General features: G+C 42.1%; 1 protein-coding gene across 5 annotated transcripts in view; it reads right to left on the bottom strand.

The window, feature by feature from the left end:
• RPS6KA2 (ribosomal protein S6 kinase A2) overlaps positions 1–27211 on the bottom strand; it is a 315972-nt gene that overhangs the window by 87762 nt on the left and 200999 nt on the right. For all 5 annotated transcript variants that reach the window (XM_063329165.1, XM_063329167.1, XM_063329164.1 and 2 more), the window contains 2 exons: positions 22099–22215; positions 16951–17032 (listed from right to left, as the gene is read on the bottom strand). In XM_063329165.1, coding sequence (XP_063185235.1) covers positions 16951–17032; positions 22099–22215 — 199 coding nt within the window. The remainder of the gene's footprint in view (positions 1–16950; positions 17033–22098; positions 22216–27211) is intronic.

Below are 27211 nucleotides of genomic sequence, written 5' to 3'. Positions count from 1 at the left end.
ATAAACGGTTCGATGAAGAGCAAAGAAAGCTGCCAGTCGCTAGCATGGAACTTCCTCCAAAAAGCCAAAACCTGCAGCTGGAAATACGTCTGTCCACAACCTGTGCAGAACTGAAAGCCTTCAACACCTCTGCATAGCTGCACATGGGTCATCTTTTTTTTTGATGTAAAGCATATGCTTTATTTTAAAATATTTACCTTAGACGGATGTGATATCCTGCCAAATGATACATGAAGTGATATATTTGTTTCTGGAATTCTACTGTAACCTGCTCTTATTTTTTATTATATTTGCTTCAGTTGAACAGATGTATAGCTATTATTATTATTACTATTGCAGGCAATAGCGACAATTTCAGTATTAACTCTTACTGACAGGCAATAATTACCTATGATCCACGATAGGCATAATTTCAAAATGACAAACCAATAAGAGGGCTGGCCTTAGAATTCGGAGGCCCCAGTAAACGCCATTCATCAGTAACTCTGGAAGTTATGATGACCTGAGGGGCGAAACTGGTGGCTGTTTCATATAGTTTGGCAATAAAGAAAAGTTGCTTAAAACAGTTTTGAGACAGTTGGCCTTTTTTCCCCCTCACAAAATACATATTTAAGTTTTAGTTCCAATTTACAAGAATCCAACAGAGAAAAGATACACAGGTACACAAAGCCCTCGATCCTACACTTAAATACAGTCCAAAGAGGGTTGAATTTTCTCTGTCAAACTTCTCGGGTATGACCATTTCTCTTCTCAGACTCTAATTCCCTCGCAGCCACTGCCCTGCTGCGGCGCTGGCTAACTCGCAGGTAGCTGCACAGTAGAGGCAGCACCGAGCCTAATGTTTCCTACCTGGGGGGGCATTTCAGTATTAAATGAGCATTCGCCTTGTGTTTGCTATTGTGATGTTGCTAAGTCAACAGGAGCAACGAAAGAAAATATTTTCCTTCTCGCTCCTGCTTGAGATGGAGATGATCCAGGCGTCCAGGAACTGCTGGGTCTCTCAAGGTAACGAGTTTCATCGCTGGCCTTTTAAGCTTGAAGCCCAGAGCGGTTCAATCAACTGTTGCTGCTCTTTGCTCTTAAAACACACCTGCCTTGTGGGTTTTACAGGCAGGGCTGAATAAAGTTTGCGGATTACTTTACTCTGGAAGCGTGAAAACTGTCTGTGCTTTGGTATTCACCACAAATATGTTCTGCAGCGTATCATCAAAGGTAAAAATACAGCTTTTATGATCGAAAAGCACTGGGAGTGACCACTGGCTCAGCGGTGAAAATGCAAAGACATTCCCTCTTACGCCAGCCTTCTACAGAAAGAAAAAATGTTCCCTTTATTTAGTCTCTCCGGGCCTAAAAAGCCAGTTGTACTGAAAGGGAATTTTCTTCTCCTTCACGATTTTTGAGCAACTACTAAATCACTTGCAAAGCCCGGCAGAGGTGGAGGGGGGCGAGGGTGGTGCTGGCGCTCCCCAGAGAGCTCCCTGGGGACACTAACTCAGGGCAAAGTGTCCCTGGGTGAAACTGATTTAAAGCCCACCTGAGTCCCTCCTCTTTTGTTAATGACCCCCTACTATTTTGTTTAATGGCACGGTACGGAACCTTCTGCCTGGTCCAGCTGGGATGTTTATGGACAAGACCAACAATCTTTTACATAATGTTAAGTGAGAATTCCTGGAAGAAACGGAAATGTGGTATTATCCCTCTGTGGAGAATGTATGCACCGGGATGCTGTCATTTGCCACCAGGGCAGTTTTGCTCATAGGCTGAACTAATCCTAACGTTTGCTGTAGAGCTGTTTGAAACTTGTAATTTTGGACATTTTCAAAGATGTTTTTCCTGTGGCTTTTGTTCTGAATTGGAACAAAAAGCTGAAAGTCAGCAAGTTTTGCCAAAATTAAATTGTGAAAAATTGTTTTGGGTGCATCAAAGTACTGTTTTGTTAAGGGTTTTAATTTATTTTTGGTCTATTATTTCTTAAACACTAATTATAACATAAAACTATAAAATAATTTTTTAAGAAGATACACAATCAAACCAAAGTATTCTGCTGAAATGCTTACTAGTCAATGTTTTTTCGAGTGAAGTTTCACTCAACAATCCTGTTCCTTTGGATAGACACTCTACCAGAAAAGGTACGCTGAATCTTTTCTTTATCAATCGTAGTGCACATTCAGAAGAAGACGGAATAATAAAAAAGACGATTTATGGCTGCTTCAGGAAAAATACGTTCACTGAGCCCACCAGGAATTTTAAAACAAAAAAACCCCAACCCCGTGTCTTCCAAATGTAGGGTAATCATACAAACATATGAAGTAATGTTTGTGGGAGTGGCCTAACTGGAGAGCGGTTTGACAACTCCGTTCTCCCACGGGTAACGCAAGGCTGTGGCCGCACGGCGAGAGGTGCATTTCTCAGAAGGGAGGGTTTGGATGGATGGGTCAACGGAGCACGAGGCAAATGTTAACATTCAGCCCCAGCTACGCAGCAGCCCTGGCCACGGCTGCACGAGGCTGACTTCTCACTCTAAACACTCCTTCCATTACGCTGCTTGGGTGGGGTAAACACAGAGACAATCCAATGTGACTTGCTCTAACAAAATGTTTTGGATGAGCATTTTAGTTACTGAATTCCAAATATTTTGGTTTGTATAATGAGTAACTAGTATATTTAAGGCATCACTGAGGAAGCTGGGATAGTGGCTTATCATCCAAAACTGAGGATGCTTACTTGATTTAGGAGATATGAAGCCCTGAGACAGCTTCTATTTGTAAACCATGCAGGATGAGATTTATTAGGTTGCCTGCAACCTAGCCCTCAGAGCTACGTGCACACAAAATATATGGGAATTTACAACTCAAATATTTCAATAAAATTGCAGCATTTAATGTCAACATTCAGACAAACCAAACCTATGCTCTGCCCAGGCACTGGCATGCTATGCAGACATGCTTAATATAGCTCCGTTGATACGTTTGCCTCATAAAAATAAATGAGCATCTGCGAGACGGCTGTCTGTCACTGAAGAAGCCTCCAGTCCCATCAGCAAGTAGGGTGTGAAGTCAAGGCAAGGTCATTTCCTAAATTAGGGTATAAGGAAAAGACTAGTCTCGTGTTGTTACAGACACACTAACTAAAGCTTTGCAACCAGCAAGCCCTGGCCACACAAACAACAAGAAAAAAGGGATGATCTAGTGTTTTCTTCTGCAAGGAGAGAAACACAGTGCTCAAACAATCGTAAATTATTTTTTCGGCCTGGACTCCACTACCGTATAGGGAGCCTCGTGGAAGATATGACTAAGTTCAGAGAGGCTCTGGGTGAAATCATGGCCCTAAAACAGTCAGTAGTAAACCCGCTGTTGACATTAATAGGATCTCACCATTTACATCTCAGTCCCTGTATACAGTTCTGAAAATACACATAGCTGCTTGAACTCTGAAAGAATACCTAACTGAAGAGGAAATCTTCCTTTTTCCTATGTCACTGGGTAACTGCCAAGAGCTAAACATAAACCGTACTAAGCAATGACTAAAGGGAGACAGGAGGAGAGCAGATAAATATTTAAAGGACATAAACATGAAGGACAGAGAAGAATTATTTATCAAAATAAAAGGAGAGAAAGGAATACAAATAGGAGGAGGTAAGTGAAACAGAAAAAGAGGAAATGGAGGCTGTGTTGGGCAAACTGTAACAGGATGAACCCCTATGGAGCAGAGTGAAGGGCTGGGATTGGAGCCTCATCACTTGACACATTTTAAAACAAAACTGGACAGGAAAAGCTAAATAATGATTTAGTATGAAACCAGCCTGGCCTGGCTGCAGGGGAATGAGATTGCATCTTTCACTATGTGCAAATTTGCTGCAGTGACTCCACCTCAATAAAGCACACCTTCTATAAAAAATTCTAGATTTCACTACAATGCACAAGTGTTTGGGAGAACACTCATTTGCACCAGGATTAATGCCTTTAACACTATGTTAGAATATTCCAGCAAAGTGAAAAAAAACCCAGAAACTAAAAATTCGTATTGGGAATGGACTTGAAAACCCTGTGAGCAACAACCGCAGCAGTTTAGCTTTCACACAGTGCTTTTAATTCTGAGATCTCAAATAGCTTTACCAAGAGCCTTGGATCACTGTTGGATCGGCTGTTACCCTGTAGGTGATAGCTGGAGGGGTAATGCAGCTCCTCCGGGGCCATCCAGCACAGCGGCCACCAGCCCTATGGCAGCCCTTCCAGTGACTGCTCAGCAAACCACACTCCTCCCACACACAGTGCAAGCTTTCAGGCTTCCACTCAAAGCTTTGCTTTGGAAGTTGCTTGCTTTGTTCTGCTTGTAAAAAAGTGGTCTCAAATCCTCTCATGTGATAAACTCTCCATAGCAAACTAAAAAACAAGTGCGTCATAAAGCATGGCAGGGCTTTTGCATACTTGTAATGAAGACACATGTAAGGAGTCCTCTAACAATGGCAAATCTCATGTAGCGAGGTCAAGTCTTACACCGCATGAGCACCTCCTTTTTGCTCCATCAGTCTCGCCTATAGTCACCCTTCAAATCCCTTCCATCCCCGCTCCGGCAGCAGGGCTGAACAGCCTCACTCCTGCCATTTCGCTTCTCTACCAAGGGAAGCCACTGAGCACCCGCGCTGCCAGCGCTGGAGCTGAGCATCCCTCTGCTCTCGCAGCCCCGTCTCGGATCCCAAGCAGAAAGGGGCAGGAGGCAGGGGATGTTCTGGAGAAGCTGGCAGACAGCTATCCCCTGCTTTCTGAAGTTGCAGAGGAGGCTAGCTCTGGCCCTGTCTTGCTCCCACCAGAAAGCTCAGCCTTCCCCTCAAAATAACACCTGGAGCAAGGGCAAGCCAAGAGCATGGCCCTCTGTCTTCCTGGCCGTCCAATTCTCTGCTGGCAGTTTCACCCTTCCTATTGACTTTCCTTTGGCTCCACACACCAGGTCACATCTCCAAGCCCGCCGCTACCCCTGAATCTTGGCTCAGGGGATGGCAGCTTTCTGCTGCCCCAGAAAGCTGCGTGCAGGAATCTGGGGGGCATCAGCGCACCTGGGGACAGCTAAGGGGTTTCTGGAAAATGGAGGTGTCTGGATTTCAGTAGGTTGGAAAGTCAGCTAAATAAAGACTGTGCATTTAGTGGGATAGTCTAGGAAGAGCCTCTTGGTTTCCTTGGTACCAAGGTCAAAATGTGCTGCTTAAAAAAAAGTCTTCTGCATAAAAGTCTGTTCCTGGGGGCTCCCTGGAGCTGCTGAGCAAAGCCACTGGCTGCTTCCCTGAACAAAGCAAGGGAGGAGGGGCACAAGCTGGGGGCCCATCCTTTTCCCTTTATGTATTTATTTAAGTATTTATTTAAGTATTTATATATTTATTAAGTATTTATATATTTATTTAAGTATTCTAGGAGACAGAGATAAGTGGTAAAGGTCACCTAAATGTGGGGAACACTATGTAAAAAGAAAAATACAAAATAGTCTTTCCAAATGTACATTTGGAAATATCTCTTTCTTATGATAACATCCAAGGGTCAAGTTAGCACCTGCATCTATTTACATCCTACCTAGATGTACAACGTTAATATTTTAGATTGTATAGCTTAATCTATCCGTAATGAAAACAAAATTGAACTGATGAGCATGACAAAACCTATATAGCAGTACAGTCCCATAAACCTGAAACTGCCTCTGAACATGAAAAGGCAGCTCTGAGTTAACAGTGCTGATGAGGACAATTGCTCACCAAATGGCAACTATGTCATAACACAAACGAAGTCTGAAAGATGACCAGGGACACAGTGCAATTATCTGAGCAATTCAGGCTTTGCCCAGATTTACAGAAATAATCTACCACTGCTGAGAAAATGTCAGTTAAATTACTGCACCATGGAAACCTCTTGAGTGTGTCAATTACAGCCTCATGCAGATAGAAAATGCTGTAGACAAAACAGAAAGGAGAGGCTGTTGTTGATGCTGATTGCTGATCTCTCTTTGAACATCATCAAAACCTCCAACTTGGAGCAAATGCCGCAGCCATGAGGAAGCCGTAACTGACATGTGTAACCCACATGAAGAGTATAAAAACACAAAGAGTAATTTTGTTTCCGTCGAAACAAATCCCAGATGGTAGTCTCCCACACTGTGCCATCTAACTTTTATGGAGAGCCAGCTGAGTGCTAGCACACCTCCAGCAGCACTTGCGAACAGAACGCCTGGCCAGCTGCTTGGTGGAGGTTTACAAGTGGTCCCACGGCAATGCCGTGAGGCAAACCGTCCGTCACCAATGCAACTGACTCCCTACCCTCTGCCATCTTAAAATGGGCATCAAGTGGCAGTGTTGACCTTTCTGCTAATCTGTCCTCATGAAAGGAAATAACATTTTTCTGGTGTGTTATGGGAACCAGTAAAAGCAGCAGGATACAACTCCTAGAGGATGCTTATGAATTTGGTTTCCAACTGACCCCAGTTGCAGGCAGCTGAAATTGGTTAAATGGCAATTATGTTGGATACTCTGACTGGTGCAACTTATTCAGGGAACAGAACAAAAAAATGCTTTTTATATAGATAATCGATTTGTACTACAGCCAAAGACTTGCAGAGTCCATCAGGGAGGTTAAAAACCCCAGGGATATTTCGCTATTGTATTTCCAGTTTAGCTTTCCACTACGGCTACAAATTTATGCAAAAGTATGGTTGATTCATAGCTCTGATTATTACAAATAGTCGATGCATTATACAGAAGGGACATTTCCTAACCATTTCTTGTTTTGGATTCTTTAGCCATTAAATTCCATAATGCAGCAGATTACACTTAAGTGGGGAGGAGTGTTAATAACATCTCCATTAATATCAGACTATTACTTTTCATAAGGACATCGAGCACCGTGGAGAGGAGGCTTGCATAATTAGGTTAATATTACAGATATGGAGATTGAGAAGAAGAGCAGCAGTAACAGTGTCTGCTTTATGTTTATGCAGCAGGCTGGTGGCGGCGATGTGAGCAGAGCCAAAATCTTGTAACTCCTAAACTGAGGTACCAGCTCCTATACCAGACGCAGCCTGCCATGAAAGAACAAGACTACAAGACATAAATTCAAAGGAGATGAAGACTAAATGCCTTTGAGCCTGTATTTGCCAAAAGAGCAATTTTTCTCTTCCTGTAATTCATGCAGCCTCGTGGTACCAACAGCAAGCTCTTGGACGTCAGGCAGGATTAAAAGGCTCCCAGCGGTCCCTTCACATGCTGTGCAGCTGACTGGATGGGTTGCCAGCAATAGCTTCTCTTTTTCAGCAGTGGGTTTCTTAAAATTAGAAGCATTACAAGCAAACAGAAAGCTTACAAAGCTCCTTAAAGACAGCATAAGATAAACAAGACACACAAAAAATCCAAACCCAAAGACTAAGGCTAAAGAAAAGCAGAAAAGCAGAGTTTCACTTGAAGATTCCCATTTGGCTTACGGGACACCAGCCAGAAAGGCAGAAGGAAAAGGGCAGTGGGCAAAGTAAAACAGTGACCAGTGTTATGTTACCACCGGTAAAGCCCGACAGGCCTGGGCACGTCCTGCCCACTGATGTTCTGCTTAATTCCGAAGCAAAACACGAGAGCAGTGGAATGGACGTTGACAGCTGCAGGCAGCCATGAAGAACTGAAGACACCCTCCAAAAACGCTGCTGTCTCAACCTCCAATGCAAAGAAGTATTACAAATACTTCCACCGAAGGGGTGGCTTTTCCTAGGAACTTTCTCTGAATGGGACTCCTCAAAGGAACGAACGTTCAACATCTCAGCAATATGACCACTCGGCTGTTTTTGCAGCAGGACATTTTTATCTGTTCAATTAAAAAACCTGAATGTTCAACAATCTGCTTGGTAGAGCGGTGGCATTGCTGCTACTGTAGTAACAAAGCGTTCACAGAGGACCTGAGATCTGGAGCACACAGCCAGAGCAGATGACATTTTGTTTGTCATCTTCTACTTAACTAGTGCTAGTGAAACTAAATCTTCTTCTAACCCAGACACCTAGAAGAAATGAACGCTGAGGAAGGAAAAGAAGATGAAAGATTCTAGATCTCCAGAAAATGGAGGCTAAACATGATAACAGTCTTCAAGGTGTGGAAGAAAACTACAGAGAGGAAACTGTTCTCAGCAGAGAGGATGTGAACTAATGGCTTCTGCTGTGGTACAACAGATAGGGCACAGATGTTAGGAAGCATTTTAGAATAGTTGAGACAGAAACAGTCTAAGGACAAGTTAGGCAAACATCTGTCAGGAATGACAAAAGCATAGCTGTGCCACCCTAGGTCAGAAAGATGGGCAGCAAGACTTCTTCAGGTACCTTCCAGTCGATGCTTTAGTAGCAGTGCAAGGCACAGGGTGCCCCCTGAAAGTCCCACACTGGTGGGTTTACCTGGCACAGACCCAGGCAGGGGCACGAGTTAGGCTCCCAAAGCAGAACCACTGAGCCCCTGCGGCTGACCTGGGTATTGGCTTGTCCTTGCTCCCAGGTACTCGCCCCAGGCAGAGCACCATGCACAGCCAGCAGTGCACGACTTACTCCAGTTAAACTAAGCTGTGCTTTTCACTCCTCTCTGCGCTTCCCACCTATTGCTGGTGTGAGGGCTGACAAAGGCCATTGCACTTCTCAGTCTTTTCCTAGTTAAAAATGGCTTTTCTCCAGATAAAATGGATTCACACCACATTTGTCAAACTGGATAGACATTTCACTCGTGGTTTCGGGACAATTGTCTATGTAGTCTCTGAAAAACTACATCAAAAGTAACTAACACCAGTCTGCTACTTGACAATAAAAAATATCAAATGTAGTCTTTTCCGTAAAGCAACAGCCAATTTGAGAATAACTGCCATTAGATATACAGTCCAAAGAATACAACAAGAAGAATAATCCAGGGGAACGCAAGCAGTAGTGAAAGCCCTTGATCAAGCCTACTACGGGGACTTTGAAGAATGAGTTTGGATCTGAAAGCCTTTTACTGATGGCCCCTACAGGAGCTGCAATTTCAATGTCTCCATTGCTACTTATTCACCGTGTCAAGCACAACAGGATCAATTGAAACTTTAAAGAGGTAGATGGCAAAATGACTTGAAATTACAAGGCAATTTGGAAAAATTGCTTTTTACTATCAAAAATGAAACTAGTACGATGGACTACTCATTCCTGAAAAAAAACAGCCACTGCTCCTTGACTGTCTGGAATAGCCAGGGGTTGCATTCAAATGCAACCTGCAAGAGCTGCCACTTTTTTAGAAACTTTAAAGAAGTAATTCTTTCCATATATCATTCACAGAAGAGTGTGACTCAACGAAAGTTTAGAACAAATTTGTATAATTTGATCACCGGTGAAGAACATATCCTTTCTGCCAAAGAAATCAGCAGACTTTTCAGTGCTCTCTCCCTCCGACTTCAGATTTGAATCTCCTTTCTTCTCTCTAGGGAATCATCGTATGAATACCTGAATAACCCAACACTTTCAGCTGCCGCTAACGGGACCCATGGAACTGCTCAAGGATTAGAAGCTAAGGGTGTGGGCACATTAATTTAGCAAAAAGATGGAAAAATTTAAGACAGCTCTGTGTATACCTAGTGAAAAACACAAACACTGGTGCACTCAACATCTTCATAGCAAAGTCTGAAACTTTGGCTTAAACCTGTGACTGCGCTAACAAGCGGTGTGGTGCAGCCAGCAATCTCTGGAAAGTAAGTCCATAGAGTGGAATCACTAAGGCGCTGGGACCTGAGGTTGCCCCACACTGGATGTCACATTTTGGTCCCATGGCCTGGCCTGAATGCCCACAAGAGGCTGGAGGGCACTGGGTGTGCTCCTGGTTTAGTGTCATCAGGAGAGAGCTCAGCTTGTGTGCTCTGAAACTGTGCCCAGCAAACCTCGGCACAGCAAATAGGGATGTCTGGAAGAATTGCTTCAAAAGCCCGGTCCAAGCCAAAGCACCTATGCTATTGGATGGTAGGACTCCCATCACAATTTCTACTACATCAATTTCTCATAGAGAAAACTGTGATTTCCGTGCACGTCCTGTCCTGCGCTCTCTTTGGGGAGAATAAAATGAAGCTATTTCGGGCAGCAACTTACTACTGAAGCTGCGTTCCAAATGAACATACAACCATGCAGTGAGCTATATTTTGGTATTACAGTAATAGCAGAGTTGTACTGGAACAAATGTGTGGACAGGAAAGAATTGGGCGATATCGCTGCATTTACCTACAGCATATATGACAAGTTCAGAAGTGTGCGCACCTATACGAATCAGTCTGGCTGAATGACAGGAAGAAAGATAGGGAAACTGATGACAATTTTTGCCAGTATTTAGGCAAAGCCTAAATAATTCTGTCCTCCTCAGGAAAATAGGAAGAACTTGCTATCTAGCAACCTGAGCAACACTTTTAACAAGGTGACCCCTATGCAGAACTCAACAGTCAAAATTTTCATGAAGAGCAAGCTGAATTTTTTTTTGGCACTTAGGAAAAGCTCCATGAGGAACAACAGGTTTCTGTGTAAAAACAAAGCAGCCAAAATGCTCCATTGCTACAAAGCAGAGAGCGTTTTTAATACCCAGAATTCACTTCTTGAATGTCTTAATGGTGGGAATTTTTGCCTGTCAACAGGATCTTCACAACACACTTGGCATTTTGAAGAGGCTACAATTTAATCAGGACTTCATTCAATGAGAAGTCCCATACGGTTTGAGTAGAAACAGGTAATAAAATCTTTAAGTGATGCATGCTCAGGTTATATTTATAGGCAAAATTTTCCCTTCTCATCCAAACCTGAATCCAAACACTGTACAGAATTACTAAAGAGTAAAAACTAAGATTAACTATCTAACCCAGAAGCTACAATCTCGATGAACACGAGTCAATGCTCTTTAGCAAATGTCATGAAAGTAAACTTCCAGCAATGCTCTTTGTCATTTTTTGACCTGTCCAGTCTGCTGTATATCGAGGCTGTGACACTGTAATATTTGCTGACACACAATGAGCTGGTTTCCTAACCACAGTTCATTTTCCTTATAGTGTATGAACACATTATTCTCCACAGTCCATTAGAAACAACCTAAGTGAGCTCTCTCAAATGTACTGTACCCTTTCCTCCTTCAGAAAGCAAGCCCTAGATAAGCTGATTTTTTAGGGGAGGAAGAAAGAGGTTGTCTGATGCAAGAAGCCTTGCAAAGGCACAGTAAAACCACAGCCTGATGGTGACCTCTAAGCACTGAGTGTCGAAGATCTTCCAGGTTTCATTTTCAAAACTCCCACGGGGCGAAAGACAGTTCTGCTTCCTTGGATAACCGCTATTAATTCCAGCTTGCTCCTAAATTGTGATGGGCAAGGTTGTCACGTTCTGTGGCTCAGCACAAAGCTCGAGATCTTCTCCTTGACTCCTGTCCCACAAAGCTTGCATGTGAATGGGCAAGGTCCAGATGGTGACCTAAGAGCACTGCTGCGTGGCTGAGCACATACCAGCTAGGCTGATCTTTACATTTTAGAGACACTTGTGAAATATCAGAGGAATCAAACATCATTATGTTTGTGCACACAAACGTTGCTATTTCCTTCCCAGATTTTCCCGTCCCCACTGAAAATTTAGTGTTTGTCTGTTTGTGCAGAGGAGTGAGTCCATGTCTCAGCTGGATCCCTAAGGGCATTTCCAGGTCCAGCAAAGTTTTTTTGAGCTCAGAGCCCTGACGTTTGGAGAGCTACAATTCTCAGAGTAAAGCACCAGCATGTAGGCAGCAGTTCCTGAGGATGCAGAGCATGTAGCCTTTCCTCCAGACAGCAGGGCAAGGGGACCTCTGCTGTGGGGTCTAGTCTCGGAAAAAACTGGATGTGTGGTCAGGACTTCCCTGGTGAATTGTTTAGAAGAGGGCAATAAGAGGCCCAGGACGATATAAAAAAGATTGAAGAACACTGTAGAAAAAGATAATAACCCGAAATTTAAAGGGTGAACCTGGGTGAATAACAGGGTCTCTCACCAAACACAGGGGCTGAACAAAATAGGACAAGACACCTTGAAAACCTTGGCACCAAAGAGTTAGGTTTATCTGAGGTGAAGGCTCTTTCTGAGTCCTGCCTTATGAGGTTAAATTATCTTCAGTTTTTTGTTTTGTTGGATTTTTGTTCCCTTCAAACCAGAAGGAAACCACTGGAGATCAGTATCTTAGATCTAACCACCACAATCATGGCAGGGAAATCAAGTCGCATACAGAGGAAAACTGAAGAAACCACTTCAGGTGGTGTCCAAACAGGGAAGCCACTACTAAGATTTTATCAATGGTTTCAATGGAAATCACAGTCCAGCTGGTGACATCTAAGTTAGTTGTTCAATTTAGTGTATAATTAATATCATCGATCTAACATTCCTGAGAACATCACAAGCTCTCTGTGAGTCAGTCACTAAAGCTGCTCTCACCGCTTACTGCATCTATAACCATCACACGCGCTTAGCACAACCATAAACCCATAAGCCTACTGGCTTTGACTGAGGCAATCATAAACTGCAAAGCACTCCAGAGCTTTTGACAAAACACATTATCATTTCTAAGCCCCGTAAGCAGAAACAGGTAAACTCTCTCAGTTCTCAGGGTCAAATAGCTTTCAGTGCTGAGATTTACACAGACCATTACCAACGAGACAGGCAGATGCAAACTACTTCATCGTGACCCATCGCATAACCTTTGCTAGATCATCACTGCAGTATTTACAAAGTTCATAAGCATCATGTCAGTGAATTATGGCTTCATGCCACTTTCTCTAAGATTGCATGTCTCCTGGAAGGATGGGTCTTTGATTTTCAAGCTCCAGAGGCAGCCTTTAGATTCCAGCACAGCAACAGCAAGGGATTTATGGGCACTTCATGGGTGTTTAATGAGGCTTACGCTGTAAGTGATCTAAATAGCTCTTGTTCACGGAATCCTGAAGCACATCCAGTAAAGCCAGTGGAGCTTGAGACACCTTGAGAGAAATACTGAGTGAATCAAAATAATCAGCCTGCGCCTTCCCGCTGTCCCAGCTTTGCTGGTGAATACAAGGCACACGTATACACAGAATAAACAGCCCCTGTTTTCCTTCTGTTTCCTCAGTCTCACAATGCATTCAGGCTGGGCAGTCAAGACTCACTGCTATGTATCTGTATGTTTTTAAACATGCAGATCAACTTCACTCTCTTTCAATTTTTTATCTAAATATCTGCTTTTCGAGAAAAAAATGTAGAGTGTAATGAAGACACAAAAGTAACATTTTAAGATGGTATTTAACAGTATTACCTAATGACATTCTGAAAGGCTAAAGCCTCACTCTTGGAAGGTATTTAAATACCTGAATGTCTTTGAGCACCTGGACCCCCCAAAAGGGTTTATGTTTGCAAAAGTAGCTATTACGGTATTGTAATTTAATAAATAGTGTTTCAAAGTCAGATGAGTTAGAGTTATACATACAGGCAGCCTTGAATCTGATGTATCTGCCATCTGTCACCTAAGAGACAATATTCTCAAAAATTTTGGACAAGGTTTTCCTACAATAACTAGAATGAAAGACTTATCTAGTTTCTTCAGGAAGTTCTCTGCTTTTAACACAAGATACCCACAAGCTCCTGCAAAAGGAAATGAGGTATGACAGAAAGAAACTTGTGTGCAATGCTCTCATTTACAACCGAGAGGAGCACTGGCTTTCTCACTTTCAAGGATCCACGCTGTTATAGGTGCTTACTCAGATATACTCTGCATTTAATGTAAACCTCCATGAGGTGAAGATTAATTTCATTTTCACAAATGTTGGTGTGTACAGCACGTGCCTCTGCAAACTTTTACAATCTAAGCCTGAATATTCTGGAGTCTAATTCTCCCTTCACAGCAGGAGCAGTTCTGCTGTTTGGCAGATCCTTTTCAAGCTGAAATCTACAAATGCAATTGATCTACAAAGCCTCTTTTATATCAAACAACTTTTTTTGAGCTGTAAATGAGCGCTGCTGCTGATTACTGTACCCTTCTTATTCCACCATTCTGTGATTCTGTGTGATACCCTTTGCTGCTGGTGAAGCTGGGATCATGTTAACATGGGACAACTACCCTGGAAAGAGGCAGGAGGCAGCAGTCACTGGAGGAAGCACCATTTTGTACTTCTGCGTCTTCCTAAACGTTACCAGCCAGCCACAGCCTGAGCCAGGCTCCTGGGACAGGAAACCCTTCAGCTGGATCCACTACGGTTGCTCTTCAGAGCAAGGTACAAAGCTAGTTTTGAGCCATCACTCCTGAAGGCATTTAACTTCCTCACATTCTTATTTATCTGAGTTTTAATTCTTCAGACTAATACAGAAAAGAAAAAACAGGTTTGCTGCCCCCTCCCTCTTTTCCTTTTTTTCTCATTTCTCCATTTTACATGTTTCACTAAAGAAAATAACTGCTATGTTATTTGGGGCTATATGGCCAATAGCACTGGCACCAAGAGCTTTGACTTTCCTGCTCCGTGCTGTACAGATTAGGAAGCAAAACCATTCAGAAATTTGTCTCGTAGCATGCCTTTTGTCAGTAAATACTGAACGCAGTGCTAACAAGTACTTATGGCTTTGCTCCCATTACTTGACCTGGCAATAAATACTTCATATTGCAGCGACTTTCAGCCTTTTTGAGTGTAGGTAGGTAGTAACAATTCAGCACTCTCACTTAAAAAATGAAACCTGGTCTAGTGGGAGATGCCCCTGCCCATGGCAGGGGCGTTGGAACTAGATGATCTTTAAGGTCCCTTCCAACCCAGATGATTCTATAATCTATGAACTTAAGCTGTCAGAAATATTATCTCTGTGCCAAAAATTACACGGAATCTCACTGACAGCAATCCTCATTGTTGCTCTTCTCACTTGCCCTGTGCTAACGGGGTTTTGCCTTCATTTTTGTACTTCAAGTTAAATAGCTGTCAAATTTAACTTATTTGTAGAAACTACTCATGTGCCAGTTATCTTGAGATTAATGGGAAATCCAGAGCTACCAGTCAGAGGGGTAAATAGTCTGAATGGGAGAGAAATGCAATCCAGCAAAATCACAAAGCAGCCTCAACTTTTCAATCTTGTGACCCGTGCTTGAGAAAAAAAATAAATAGCCTGCTGTAATGGCCATGGGGGGAGAGAAGCAGCAGTTCTGTGGTATAACGAACTGAGGAACTGCAAACACAGAGGTGCCTGTTCTTGGTGGAGGGGAAACGTGATGGAAGACTTTGGGCAGTTTAAAATCATCAACTAAATTTTGATAGTTCCTAAAATACTGCTATAACACATATTTATTCCCCCCACCCTGCCATGGAATACAGCATTACAGATTCAGTTATAAAATACTAAGTTACAATCACGTGTTTGGGGATGCAGAAGAAACCCTCCCGCAAAGCTCTTTCTGCTCAACATACCTCAGAGTTACATAGAAAAAGAAGGAATACCCAATTTTCACCTTGGGTGAAAAGTTCTGGGTTGTCAAAATAAGCAGAAATAAGTCTCTGGTACATGTTGACATCAGAGGGGTGACACAGTCCTTCCTCAGACACTGTGCCCAGCAGGAGATGGCTTTCCCCTGGTGGGGAAGGCTCTGAGAGTTCAGTTCAGCTCAGTCTGTGCACTTCACCGTCCTGCTCTTGGTTGAGAAGTCAGGGAACCACTCTATTATATGTATTGTGTACACAGGCCTGATCTTTTACTTTTAATGTATTGCTGTAGTACTATTTAAGTGTTTATTTACACCATGCTGTTCTGCCAGAACAAACTTTCCCATCTACATTCCAAACAAAAAGATCAGCACGCCAGCATCGCTTCAAACTAACGTTTCTTTGAAAAGGCCTTCTTAGGGGAAAGAGCTGTGTAAATACATGGTTTGCCACTTCCCCATTTTGACTGGCACTCCGAAGAGGTGCTGTGCCTGCCTGCTACCACCTGCTGTAACTCTTGCAATTACAGGTAGCTTTATTCTTCTTTTGGTTTCCCAAATTGAGGCATGTTGGGAATGCCTCAACATTAAAGCATTTTGGATTTTGATGTCATCAGAACTATCTCAAAATGATCTCTTTTCACGTTAGATAGAAATTTAGGCACTATACTGCATTGCGTAAACCCACCTTGTCCAAGAAAGACCGAAAGACCTGCTCTGAGCAAAATGAACGCTGTCCGCCTTAATTGCAAAAAGCATCAGGCTTTTGAGGGGAAAAAACAAAGTACAGTTCTAGGACAGGGAAACAAGAAGATGACTGAATCTTCCTAGCTCTTTGGAGGGACAAGCAATAGGGGCTTCATCTGAGACGGAACTTACTTTGCTTGCTTTTCAGTCCTGTGCTTTACTTTCTTTCTGGCCTGAGTTAGGCTGTAGCAGCCAATGGCCCCAGAAGAGGACGACCAGCTTCAAACATCAGTCGTTTGACCCCAGCCTACTGGAGACCAGGTACTGAATGGTCCTGAGCTAGGAAACAGCACGATCTCAACAACCACAGCATGACTCGTCGCACTTGAAAATATGGTCCCAGGAATTTTAAGACATATAGTGAGAAGCAGCATATGGAAGGCCTTTTTGCATAGTAGGAATAGCTTTACTTCAGCAATATCCTTATTTAAAAATACTTATTTCGGTTTATTTCAGCAACAGACAGATACTGCCACTGCAACAGAAATTAATATATGCTCAATAGAAGTCCTATAAATAACACCAAGAAAGTGATGAAAGCATGCAGCTAGAAAACTCCGAAGCCCTGTTTTCCTGCTCCCACGCCATATATAGGTAACATTTTTTTATGTACACTTTTTTATAACATTCACTACAGCATGGCAGAATTTTGGAGGGTGGCAGAAACATATGTGTGTGCTCTTAGATACCACCAGACAGCAGCAATGCAAAAAATGACAAGTAAATGACAAAGTAGCACAGAAATAGAGACTGCAGCCACTGTCCCAGTCCTTACCTTTCAGAGTTGCTTTCTTAAGTACCTTCATGGCATAAAGCTGACCCGCATCAGATCCTTTGATCTTCCGCACTAGAAATACCTGTAAAAAGCAGGCATTTTGTGTAGATCAGTACTGAACTTCCAGTTACAAGCGTTGCCACATTTGATAAAGGAATAGATTCAGGAATTCTAATGAAAAGTATTAGCTGAAAGTACTTGTTATCTATTTCGCTTGCAGTTGGTTGAACTAGCTCTAGAAAGCTTTATTTTTAAGCCTTTACTCCTTCATAAAGAAAATACGTTTGGCATTATTGATTACTCTTACACATTCAATTAAAGATGGGTGAATAGTCATAATGAGTGTGGGCACACTTCTTCATATTCTGACCAGCTTCACAGAAAAAAAAGTTATGTCTCATTTGTGCTTAGGAATGTGTAGTGTCTTAAAATTATTGTCATCAATTAAATTAAGGAGAAAAAACAATTTGGTTTAATTTATGCAGTAAGTCACGAATGGTGACTAGCCTAAGATATAACTGAAGCAAACATGTCATACAGCTGAAAATCTGGTTGTGCATACTTAACAAAAAGTAGGACTATTTTGATTAATAAATAGGTTATGATACCAAAGACAGTTTTCCCTGTTATAGTTACTTATGCTACATAGTCTCACAGTGTCAATTTGTCATTGAAATAAAATAAAGTTGTAGCCAAAATGGTGATCTTTTTTTTGTTGTACTCCATGCAAATATTTCTTATCTGCCCCTGAGCGCATCTGAGCACCGGAGGGGGAGTGAAAAAAGGAATCAGTCATTTAGTTTGGTCTTTTTAGAAGACTCGCAGCGTTTTAATCATTGAAAATACGATAAAGGAAACTTTTAGCTGATTCCTAGGACTCGCTCTGTCTGCTAAGGTCAGAAATACGAGCCAAGAGCGTCTCTCTCTCATTTCAGCACTTTTGTTCCTGGACAGAAGCAGGAAGTAAAGCCAAAGACAAAAGAAATACAAGGCCACGTACACACGATATACTGGTACCGATATAGATTATCAAAGGCTAGCTAAAATTATGTAACCAATGAAAATCGAGTTGGATTACAAAAATCTGCGGCAATTATTTTATTCTTTGGCTGTTCAGGAACCATGCAGCTTTCTTAACTGCCTGCACCCAAAATGTAAAAGGACAAAAAAAGAGCAGAGGAAGTGTGTTTCTCGCACATTATTTGCAAGTCGAAAGACTCTTCCTCCTGCAAAAAATAATACCTGTAAACAGATTATGATTTTCTGAAGCACCCTTTGAGCAAAGGTTTGTGGGAAGAGAAAACAACTTTCAACGACCAGCTAGAGAAGCTGGGGGAAAAAAAAAAAAAAAGAAAAGGCTAATTTCTCTCTGAACACCTAAACCAGGGCTCTTACATGTGTACAACATCACAACTACAACGCTTCTACAATACGATCTGATATGGTTTTGGTTAGACTTTCTTTCTCAAGATGTTTCCTGTGCATATGAGATATGCGCAGTTCCTCACCCGAGCTGCCCTGACTAGCCGAGCTTGGGCACATGTTCCTTGTTGCCATCTCCTGTTTCCTAGTTCGATGAACATACAAACACCTCTGGTACTCACAACTGTGGGAACAAATGATGACATTTGGATGCAACAGGAACACGTAAGACTTTCTGAAGTGTTTTTCATTAACATTCATGATAAATTAAGCTCAGCTGCTCCAGCATTAACAGGAAGTCAATTCATTTAGAAGTTCAGCTAGACAGAAATGTTGGGATATTTTTCTATCCAGCTCAAGTAAAGGATTTAACTTTCGCATTACATTGAAAGGGAGAAGAAAGTCAAAAGTAAGCTTGCCTAAACACTACATTTTCAGCTGTATTATTATTCTGTAAAAATGGTTACGGAATCTTTATCCAAAAAAGCAAAACCACAAACCCTTAAGATAATGATTTTAAGCTGTACTGCACATAGAACAGCACAGCATGCTGCGTCTGCACAAATATTAGGCTGCAGTTCTAGAAATATCTGTCGTGTAATCTTGCAAAGCTTGTAATACCCATATTGCTGTAATAAGCAAAATTATCAATTTTTAATACTAGTCACTAATCAGCTGTTCCCTGTAGCACAGGATAGGGCACTTGTCTGCATTCCCTCTGAAACAGATGAGTCAAGAACACTGTGTGCTGTTTCAGAGGACATCAAAATAATCACCAAACCAAAAAGGAAACAGAACAAATGAAAATGCACTTTATTGCAAAATGATGCCACCCTCTTGATTATTCTTAAAGGCGAAGTCACGTTGTTCTTGAAACCACCAAGTGGTCCTGGAGTGCCTACTTGCCTGATAATAGGAGCTATACTATACTAGTTTGCCAGAATAGCACAGGCACGTGGCTGAAAATGACTTTCAATTTTCTAGCTTGATATATGTGCAAACACCTCAGGTTATCAATACCTCAACTAGGAAAACTCCCTTAGCTAGAGCAACGGGTGTATCACCCAAATCCCAACCTAGAAAGCTAAGCAAGTGTTGTGATTTTCAAGAGTGTTGAGATCGCTTCCTCTGACACCAAAGGCATCTTCTCTCATCCTGCAAGAAATTACTTAGTCCTTGGGTGAACAACTTGAAAACCAATGGGTTTGCATTCCCAGAGACTTATGGATTTGAACAATTAGCTGAAATACCAAGGTGATGAAAATTTATGTGGTTGGGGAGTGCATAAGAAACACAGAGAAGACTTCCCTCTCCTGTGTCTTTGCTGCTCTGGTGAGTTTACTGACCTCTTTCACATAAGATACGGAAAGTGATTTGTAATGGCACACAGCTCCAAACAGGTATGATGCCCACACTCACACTCAGATCCCCCAGTTAACTGGGTGGTGCATGTCCCAGAAATCAGATCTCCTTTTGGGAAGTGGTGGCAGACACTAGGCATTTTGCTTCTAAAACATTTAAAGTTAGAAGTTCAGCTTGGACAGTTAATAATAAAATACAACAGCACCATCTAAGACAGCCAGTGAACCATTTCTAAACTCTTTACTGCATGAATCTGAAAACTGGCCATTCTGCCTCTGTTACTTTTGCAAAACAGATTTTCTTCTCTTGTTCTTCTCCTTCTTGTATTGAATCATACAGTAAATCTAATTTTGAGTTGTTTGATTTTTCATATTTCTTTAATATTTAAAATGCAAATATCATTATTGTGCTCTCAAGCAATTTTCTAGATCAAAACTTGGTAGTGAATGTTAACTTTCCTGATTTCTCTCATCTCAGGAAACTTCTAACAGACTTGTTTATCAATATAATTCTGGAATAGCCAGGAAGTTGACAAATACTCCGAATATAGCTTTTTTTTCAGGAATAAAACTAAAGGCCCTGGTTCACTGTCACGGTGCTCAGCTTTGTGCTGGTTACCTCAGCAGATTTTAGGTGTCAGTCAGTTCCTCAAGTTAGCTAGAATGATCCACAGTTGAAGGTTGGGAAATACTTTTTTAAAACCCCACGAAATAATATACTTAAAAGGCTAAGGACTTCCATAGAATGATAGAATAGTTTGGGTTGGAAGGGACCTTTAAAGGTCATCTAGTCCAACCTGCCCTGCAATGAGCAGGGACACCTTTAACTAGATCAGGTTGCTCCGAGCTCCATCCAACCTGACCTTGAATGTTTCCAGGCATGAGGCATCTACCACCTCTCTGGGCAACCTGTGCCAGTGTTTCACCACCTGCATTGTAAAACATTTCGTCCTTATAACTAGTCTAAACCTTCCCTCTTTTAGTTTAAAACCATTACCCCTTGTCCTGTCACAGCAGGCCCTGCTAGAAAGCCTGTCCCCATCTTTCTTACAAGCTGCAATAAGATCTCCCCGGAGCCTTCTCTTCTCCAGGCTGAACAACCCCAACTCTCTCAAGCCTGTCCTCACAGGAGAGGTGCTCTAGCCTTCTGATCATCTTCGTGCCCCTCCTCTGGACCTGCTCCAACAGGTCCATGTGCTTCCTGTCCTGAGGGCTCCAGCGCTGGACACAGTACTCCAGGTGGGGTCCCACGAGAGAGGAGCAGAGGGGCAGAATCACCTCCCTCGACCTCCTGCCCATGCTTCATTTGATGCAGCCCAGGATGCGGTTGGTTTTCTGGGCTGTGAGCACACATTGCCAGCTCATGTCCAGCTTTTCCTCCACCAGTACCCCCGAGTCCTTCTCAGCAGGGCTACTCTCAATCCCTTCACCCCCCAGCCTGTATTGACACCAGGGGTTGCCCCAACCCAGGTGGAGGACCCCGCACTTTGCCTTGTTGAACCCCATGCAGTTCACATAGGCCCACTTCTCAAGCTTGTCCAGGTCCCTCTGGATAGCATCCCATCCCTCAGGTGCGTCAACTGCACCACTCAGTTTGGTGTCATCTGTTTGGTTTAAATTAGGCTCACTGTTCCACTGCTTTCAAAGTCTTATTTATTTAAACCATGGAAAGAGTTTAAGACTGAAATGACTCCTCCCTATTTCTCTCCGTATTTCCTTCCTATTCTCATTTCCAACTGACACATCCTGCTCAAGGAGAATTGCCTTTGGGATTAAGAAAAGCCTTGGACTTCAGATAAAAACATTGTTCCTACTCAAATTAGCTTGTAGTCATACAGGTAGGTATTCCTCCCCCCCACCCCTCCTGCTCTCACCACGATGATCCTCTCAGCAAAGCGTACAGGCCTCTGTGTGTGACCTAAAGAGCAGTCTGTGACTTTGAAATGTGCTTAGGATCCCATCTGTCCTCAGCAGGAATTGGGCAGCTAACTTCTTTAAGCCTTTGAATGTCCCTATTTACATCCTCCAACTACGCAGCAGTAGTGCACTCACCTCCCTGGTGGGTAGATCAGAAAGAGGGAGAGGGATCTAATTTTATAAACAGCGATGCTTACTAATGCTCTCTTGTGCTCATTAGTCCAGGTCCACAGCCATAAGCACTGTTTTCTAAACTGTTTTATATACAGGAATCCAGCTAAAAGACGAAAGTGTTATTAAAATGAAGATAGAAGGGGTTTGGGTTTGCTTCTCTGCCTTTACAATGTAATTTATATATATGAACAATGTTACCAGTGTATATGAACTCAAAGAAAGGACATGACATTTTCGGTGTTGCTCTAGGTGATTAGATGGCATTAAAAATTACCTTTCCATATGAACCTTGTCCTAATACTTTCAGCAGCTCAAACTGAGAAGGATCTGCTTTTTCAAAACCTTCCTTCACATGATGACTGATGTCTATTTCCTTCACGATACCGTCTTCCTGCAAAGGAAACAACAAAAAACAAAATCCCCAAATCAGAGCTGTTATCCTAAGGAAACATATTGTTTATTAAAATCTCATCCTCTGAGATGCTACAATCACACATGAAATTTTGAAAATAGAAACAAATGCTTGTCCAAATATTCCACATGCCTGTTACTGGCTGGGGAGGGTAATGTCAAGAGACCCAGGCCTGTTGCTTCTGTTTATTGAGCCTCAAGATACGACCAGGTAAAGACAATATGCAAGCTGAAACACAGAAATACACTTGCAGAGCTTGGTGTGCACATCGCAGACGTTGCTAGCAGAGCGGCATGGGCTCAAACCCATGCTATAGATGCTTCAGCACACTTCCCTCCACATACTTTCTCATTCTCCTTCAAAGCATCGTTTAAATCCAAGTTAAAAAGCACCCTTACTCTCAAGCAGCAATTCTCCTTATGAGTAGGCAATACAGAAAAGGCATTACTAAAAGTGGCTCTCTCTATTTACCTCCAAGAATGGAAAGTTACTAACAGTAACCTTCTAAATAGAGAACAAATTAATGATTTAGATGTGAAAATAGGGTGGTGGTGGAAGGAATAATAACACACACTTCTTTGCTTGCAGGAATTAGCTTCAAACACTTTAGATTTTCCAGGTTCTTTTGTTAAAACATTTCCATTGCACATTCTTCAAAAACACCAGTTGAACTAGGACTTTCGTCTTGCAAGCTGTGACATATGGCATTTGGTTTAGTTGTTTGTTTTATGTTATTATGGCATCTTCCTCTAAAAAGAGAGCAACTGGGTCATGTGAGACCCAAAGGGGCTACACAGAGTTTGCAGCAACCCAGAAAGTCATTGGGCTGAAAAGAAGCCTAGAAGAAAAAACCTGCTCTTCAAGGACATAGTGGTGAGGGAAGATAATACATACACACCTTTTTATTTCTGTAGTGTTTTGTACACCTAATTTTGAACTTCTTTTCTATTCAAACTATTTGTTCTAACTTCTCTAAAATGTGGATTTTGAGTACAAAGCCTTTTTGTTTCATCTCCCAGGACTAAGGCAATTGCTTACTTAGGAATAGGTTCGAATGTTTTTGCACCCAACAGAAATAATTGGAATCTCATAAACATTATTTTAAAATCCAATTTTGCTGCAATTGTCCTTTTTCCCCCAAAAAAGTATCTTGATAAAACATGGAAGTATAATATTTGTTTTCCATTCTTAAAAATGAATACCGGGAAGATAGAAATAGCATCCTAAAATGAAAGTGCATTCATAGAAAACATTTGGCCAAACCACATTCGTTTACTAAACAAGAATAAATTTTATTCCCTTCTTCTCCAGAAAAAAAAGCTATCACTTTCTACCAGCTGTAATTAATCTGATGCGTGGCTAGCATTACCCGTATTACTCTCTATACTGTAGCTCCATCCCTGCTCTTCCCTACCCTGCGCCTCTTTACGCTCACGTGCTTTGGAACAGGGACTATATCCTCTTCTTGGTTTGGAAAGCTTCCTCTACTTTGTGCATGCTACCAGAATCACGGAAAATAATCATCAGCTGACAGCAACTCATTCTTTTCTGATCGTAATTCCTCTAGTTTAAGGTTTGCCCAAAAGGAAATGCTTGAAACCAATGACCAGTTTTCACAGAGAGATTTAAGTGCTTTCTAAGTACATAACTGCCAGGATCTCTCCTCTTGTTTTTCTGTCTTTAATTGCTGTGGGAGACAGAATATCTTTCTGATATTAAAAACACTATTTTTTTTCAATTTTTTCTAGGTGAGAGAAACAATAGTAAACCAATACAAATTTGATACGCTGCATTTCTGTGTAACAGATACATCTCTTTCCTAATGAACCCAGAAATGACCTACATGCTGTTATCAAAGGCTCCACCAAGTTCTGACATGAAGAGCTTTCGTACCGAGGGATGTGCATCTTTATGTCCACTGCCTGCAGCCGAGAGACTCGCACGCTGGTAAGAACATTATTTCAAGCTTAGCTTGCCCTGCCACACTACAGCTTAGGTAAAGTAGTTGGACTGCAGGGCTCACCACCCATCTTATTCAGCGGTTACTCACTAAGGCTAAAAATGACTCCCCATGGAGTCAGGCTCCTGCTGCCCCGAATCACTCAGCCCTCAACTCTCTACACCAGACCTCACGTGCTTGGCAGTTTGCTCTCCACTGAGCACAGGCAGAGTTTGGGAGGATCGGCTTCTGTAGTGTGTGGATGCCCCCCAACAACTACCATATGATGAAAAAACTGCGTGACGTTTTCTCACGTCAGTGCAGGTTGAGGGCACCCAGTCACTGTTTCGTATTTTGCCTGCCTCCGTTTTGCACAGAAGCACCATCCACTGGAACCACGTGAAGCAGGAGGTGGATCCAAATTTTGCTATGTATTTGGGAGACAAAGCTCTGCAAAAAAGAAACTAACCCCAATTTTATGTACAGCAGATATCTTCCTCAGATTTACTTCTCCTTTGAGCCGACATCTTGATTTCAAAAACTGTGGGTGAGATCTACCACTTTAAGGAAAGAGCAAAACCCTTTTTAGTTCAGTTGGATCATATTTCAGCCTGAACCATGGAGTCATTTCAGCTACATTTGCAAGTTTAAATGATGAGTGAATTTCAATTTATCCATTCACATTAGTCATTGAAGTCACTGGCCTACAACCTTAAGCATACTTCTCATTGTATTATTAAATTTAATATAACCTCTTTAGGTTCATGAAATGGGTTCAGTTACAGGAATATACTGGAAGTATTAAAGTGATGATAATTCAGCTTGCTGGAAGAATGCTTGATATACTCTAGCATTCCCAAAGAATAGCATAATTAATTCATAACTTGTAATAATACTGATGCTTTAATTACATGCATCTTTAATTGAAATCTCAGAAAAAGATTATTTAAAAACAATGGGACCAAATACAAGGCCTAGCAGTATTTATCAGAGAAGGACAGATTTTAAAGACGGAAAAAAACCTGTTAGATTATGTGACTTCATAGAAATACAGAAATGTTGGTTAGAAGGGGCTTCTGGGGGCCATCTGGTTCAACACTCCTGCACAAAGTGTCATCGACACTCGATCAGGCCAGCTGGTTTTTGTCCATTCTGGTTCTCAGTGTCTCAAACAATGAGGCTTGAGCCACTTCCTGGCAGATTGTTCTCTCTCCATTTGCCCAGCTCAGAAATGCCCACAGTCATGTCGAGCTGCCTGCTCCACAGGCCCTTAGAAGGAAGCAGGATGTTTTTCTAGGAAGGCGGGATTTCCTGTGGATTTCCTGTGGTATCCTCACTAGAAAGGGGCAGCAAAGCAGCACTGAAGAAAAGCATGCCAGACAGCTCTTTTTTCACCAACCATCACTACAGTGGCATTACTTGTGAGCTATGGAAGAGGTAGATAGTATTTTAGCTGGTATGACAAATCCACTTCCCACTGGAGCAAAAAGCCAAACTGTTAATACTTGAGACTGAAGATGGACACAGCCCCTGAAAGGAAATACATGCTGATATGTTTGCACACATGCCTCCATTTCCCTTGCCTGTATTTTTATATTCTTATTACTTATTTTGTTGCGTGAATTCTAGAATGACTTCTGTTTGTTTGCTTTACCTTACTAGAAACAAACAAAAAACCAGCAACCCAACAGTTTTACATTTCCCTTTTAATATTCTTATTTACTTGCGATTTTGCCCTATCATTTATGACATCTTTTGAAGTCTCCCTGTATTAAACATGGCATAATTTTACTTAGGTACTGATGATCAGAGTGAAACCCAGACTATCAGAGCACAAGCACTGTGGGCAGATCTCCCAACTATTTTTGCTCTGAGTTACATCTTAGGGACTTCTCTAACATGGATTTTTTTCACTGGTCCAGCAAGTGCAGCATATCTGCATTAGGAATTTGCATTACAACGATAAAACTGAGGCAAGAGATTCACAATAGAGATGAAGCCTGCACACTGAACACTGAAGAAGCTGTTTTGATGGAGAGGATTTCGCTCTGGAAAAAAACACGAGCCAACTTACAAAATGGTTTTGATCAGCGAAGTTGGTGGAGTCAAAGATGACTGTTCCACAGTTTGGTCTTGAAACAGCTGTGCACAGCAGCCCAGGCTCTTGCTCCCTGCTGACTTGTCCCGACACTGCATTAGCAGGAATGCTTGACTTGATGAAGTTTAATCTTTTGTAAACTTCTCTAAATATTTATGTTTGCACAAAAAGCATCATCCTGTGACAAAAGTGAGATGGATGTTCTTGGCGGCCTGGAGACAGCACACGGTGGAACAGCATAGACTAGGGGAGAGGGGGCAATGAACTGGAATACATGTTGAAAGAGGAATGGAAAGCACTTCCCCGTGCTAATAAAAAAGGAGCTATTCAGGGCCTGATTCTGTGTTGTGTTATTCACTTAAAGGTTTTCCCTCAGGCCCCCCAAGTTGGCGAAGTTTTGGACACACAAGCCAGTATTTGAATGGAAAGGCCATTTTGATCTCCTTTCCTTTGGGACATCAGAGAACAGAGCCTCTGTTCTTTGCCCTGTGACTGTGGATGGCAGAGACACATCTGTTTTGGTGCTTCCTCTAGCTACCAGCTGCTCCCTCTAGCACTGTTCTCAGCTCACTTCCAAGATTTCCTCAAGTAGATCTTGGAGAAAGAGATGCACTAATGCTCAGTGGCTGCTGGAGAGCAACCACAGAAAACTCTTCCAAATGCAACAATACTTCCCAACTTGCTGTCATGTGTCTGAGTAGGATCAGGAAGCATAGGGGTATAGACCTAGGAACAGGGTACAAAACGTACACGCGAAAGGGCAGGCCTTCCTGGAGAGTAGCTCTTTTCTCTTCAGCTGTACAGCCTCTTATCTTTCTTGACCCACAGGTTTTCAGCAAACATTATGGAAAGAATACTTCCCAGAAAACTGAAAAGTTTAACCGCTTTTGGAGCCTTGTCTGCTTCCTCCCCAACAGGTTTCTGAAGGAGCAGAGCTA

Source organism: Chroicocephalus ridibundus, chromosome 3, assembly GCF_963924245.1.
Source record: "Chroicocephalus ridibundus chromosome 3, bChrRid1.1, whole genome shotgun sequence".
Classification (NCBI taxonomy): domain Eukaryota; kingdom Metazoa; phylum Chordata; class Aves; order Charadriiformes; family Laridae; genus Chroicocephalus; species Chroicocephalus ridibundus.
Note: the sequence above shows the minus strand (reverse complement) of the source record. Positions and strands in the feature narration are given on the sequence as shown.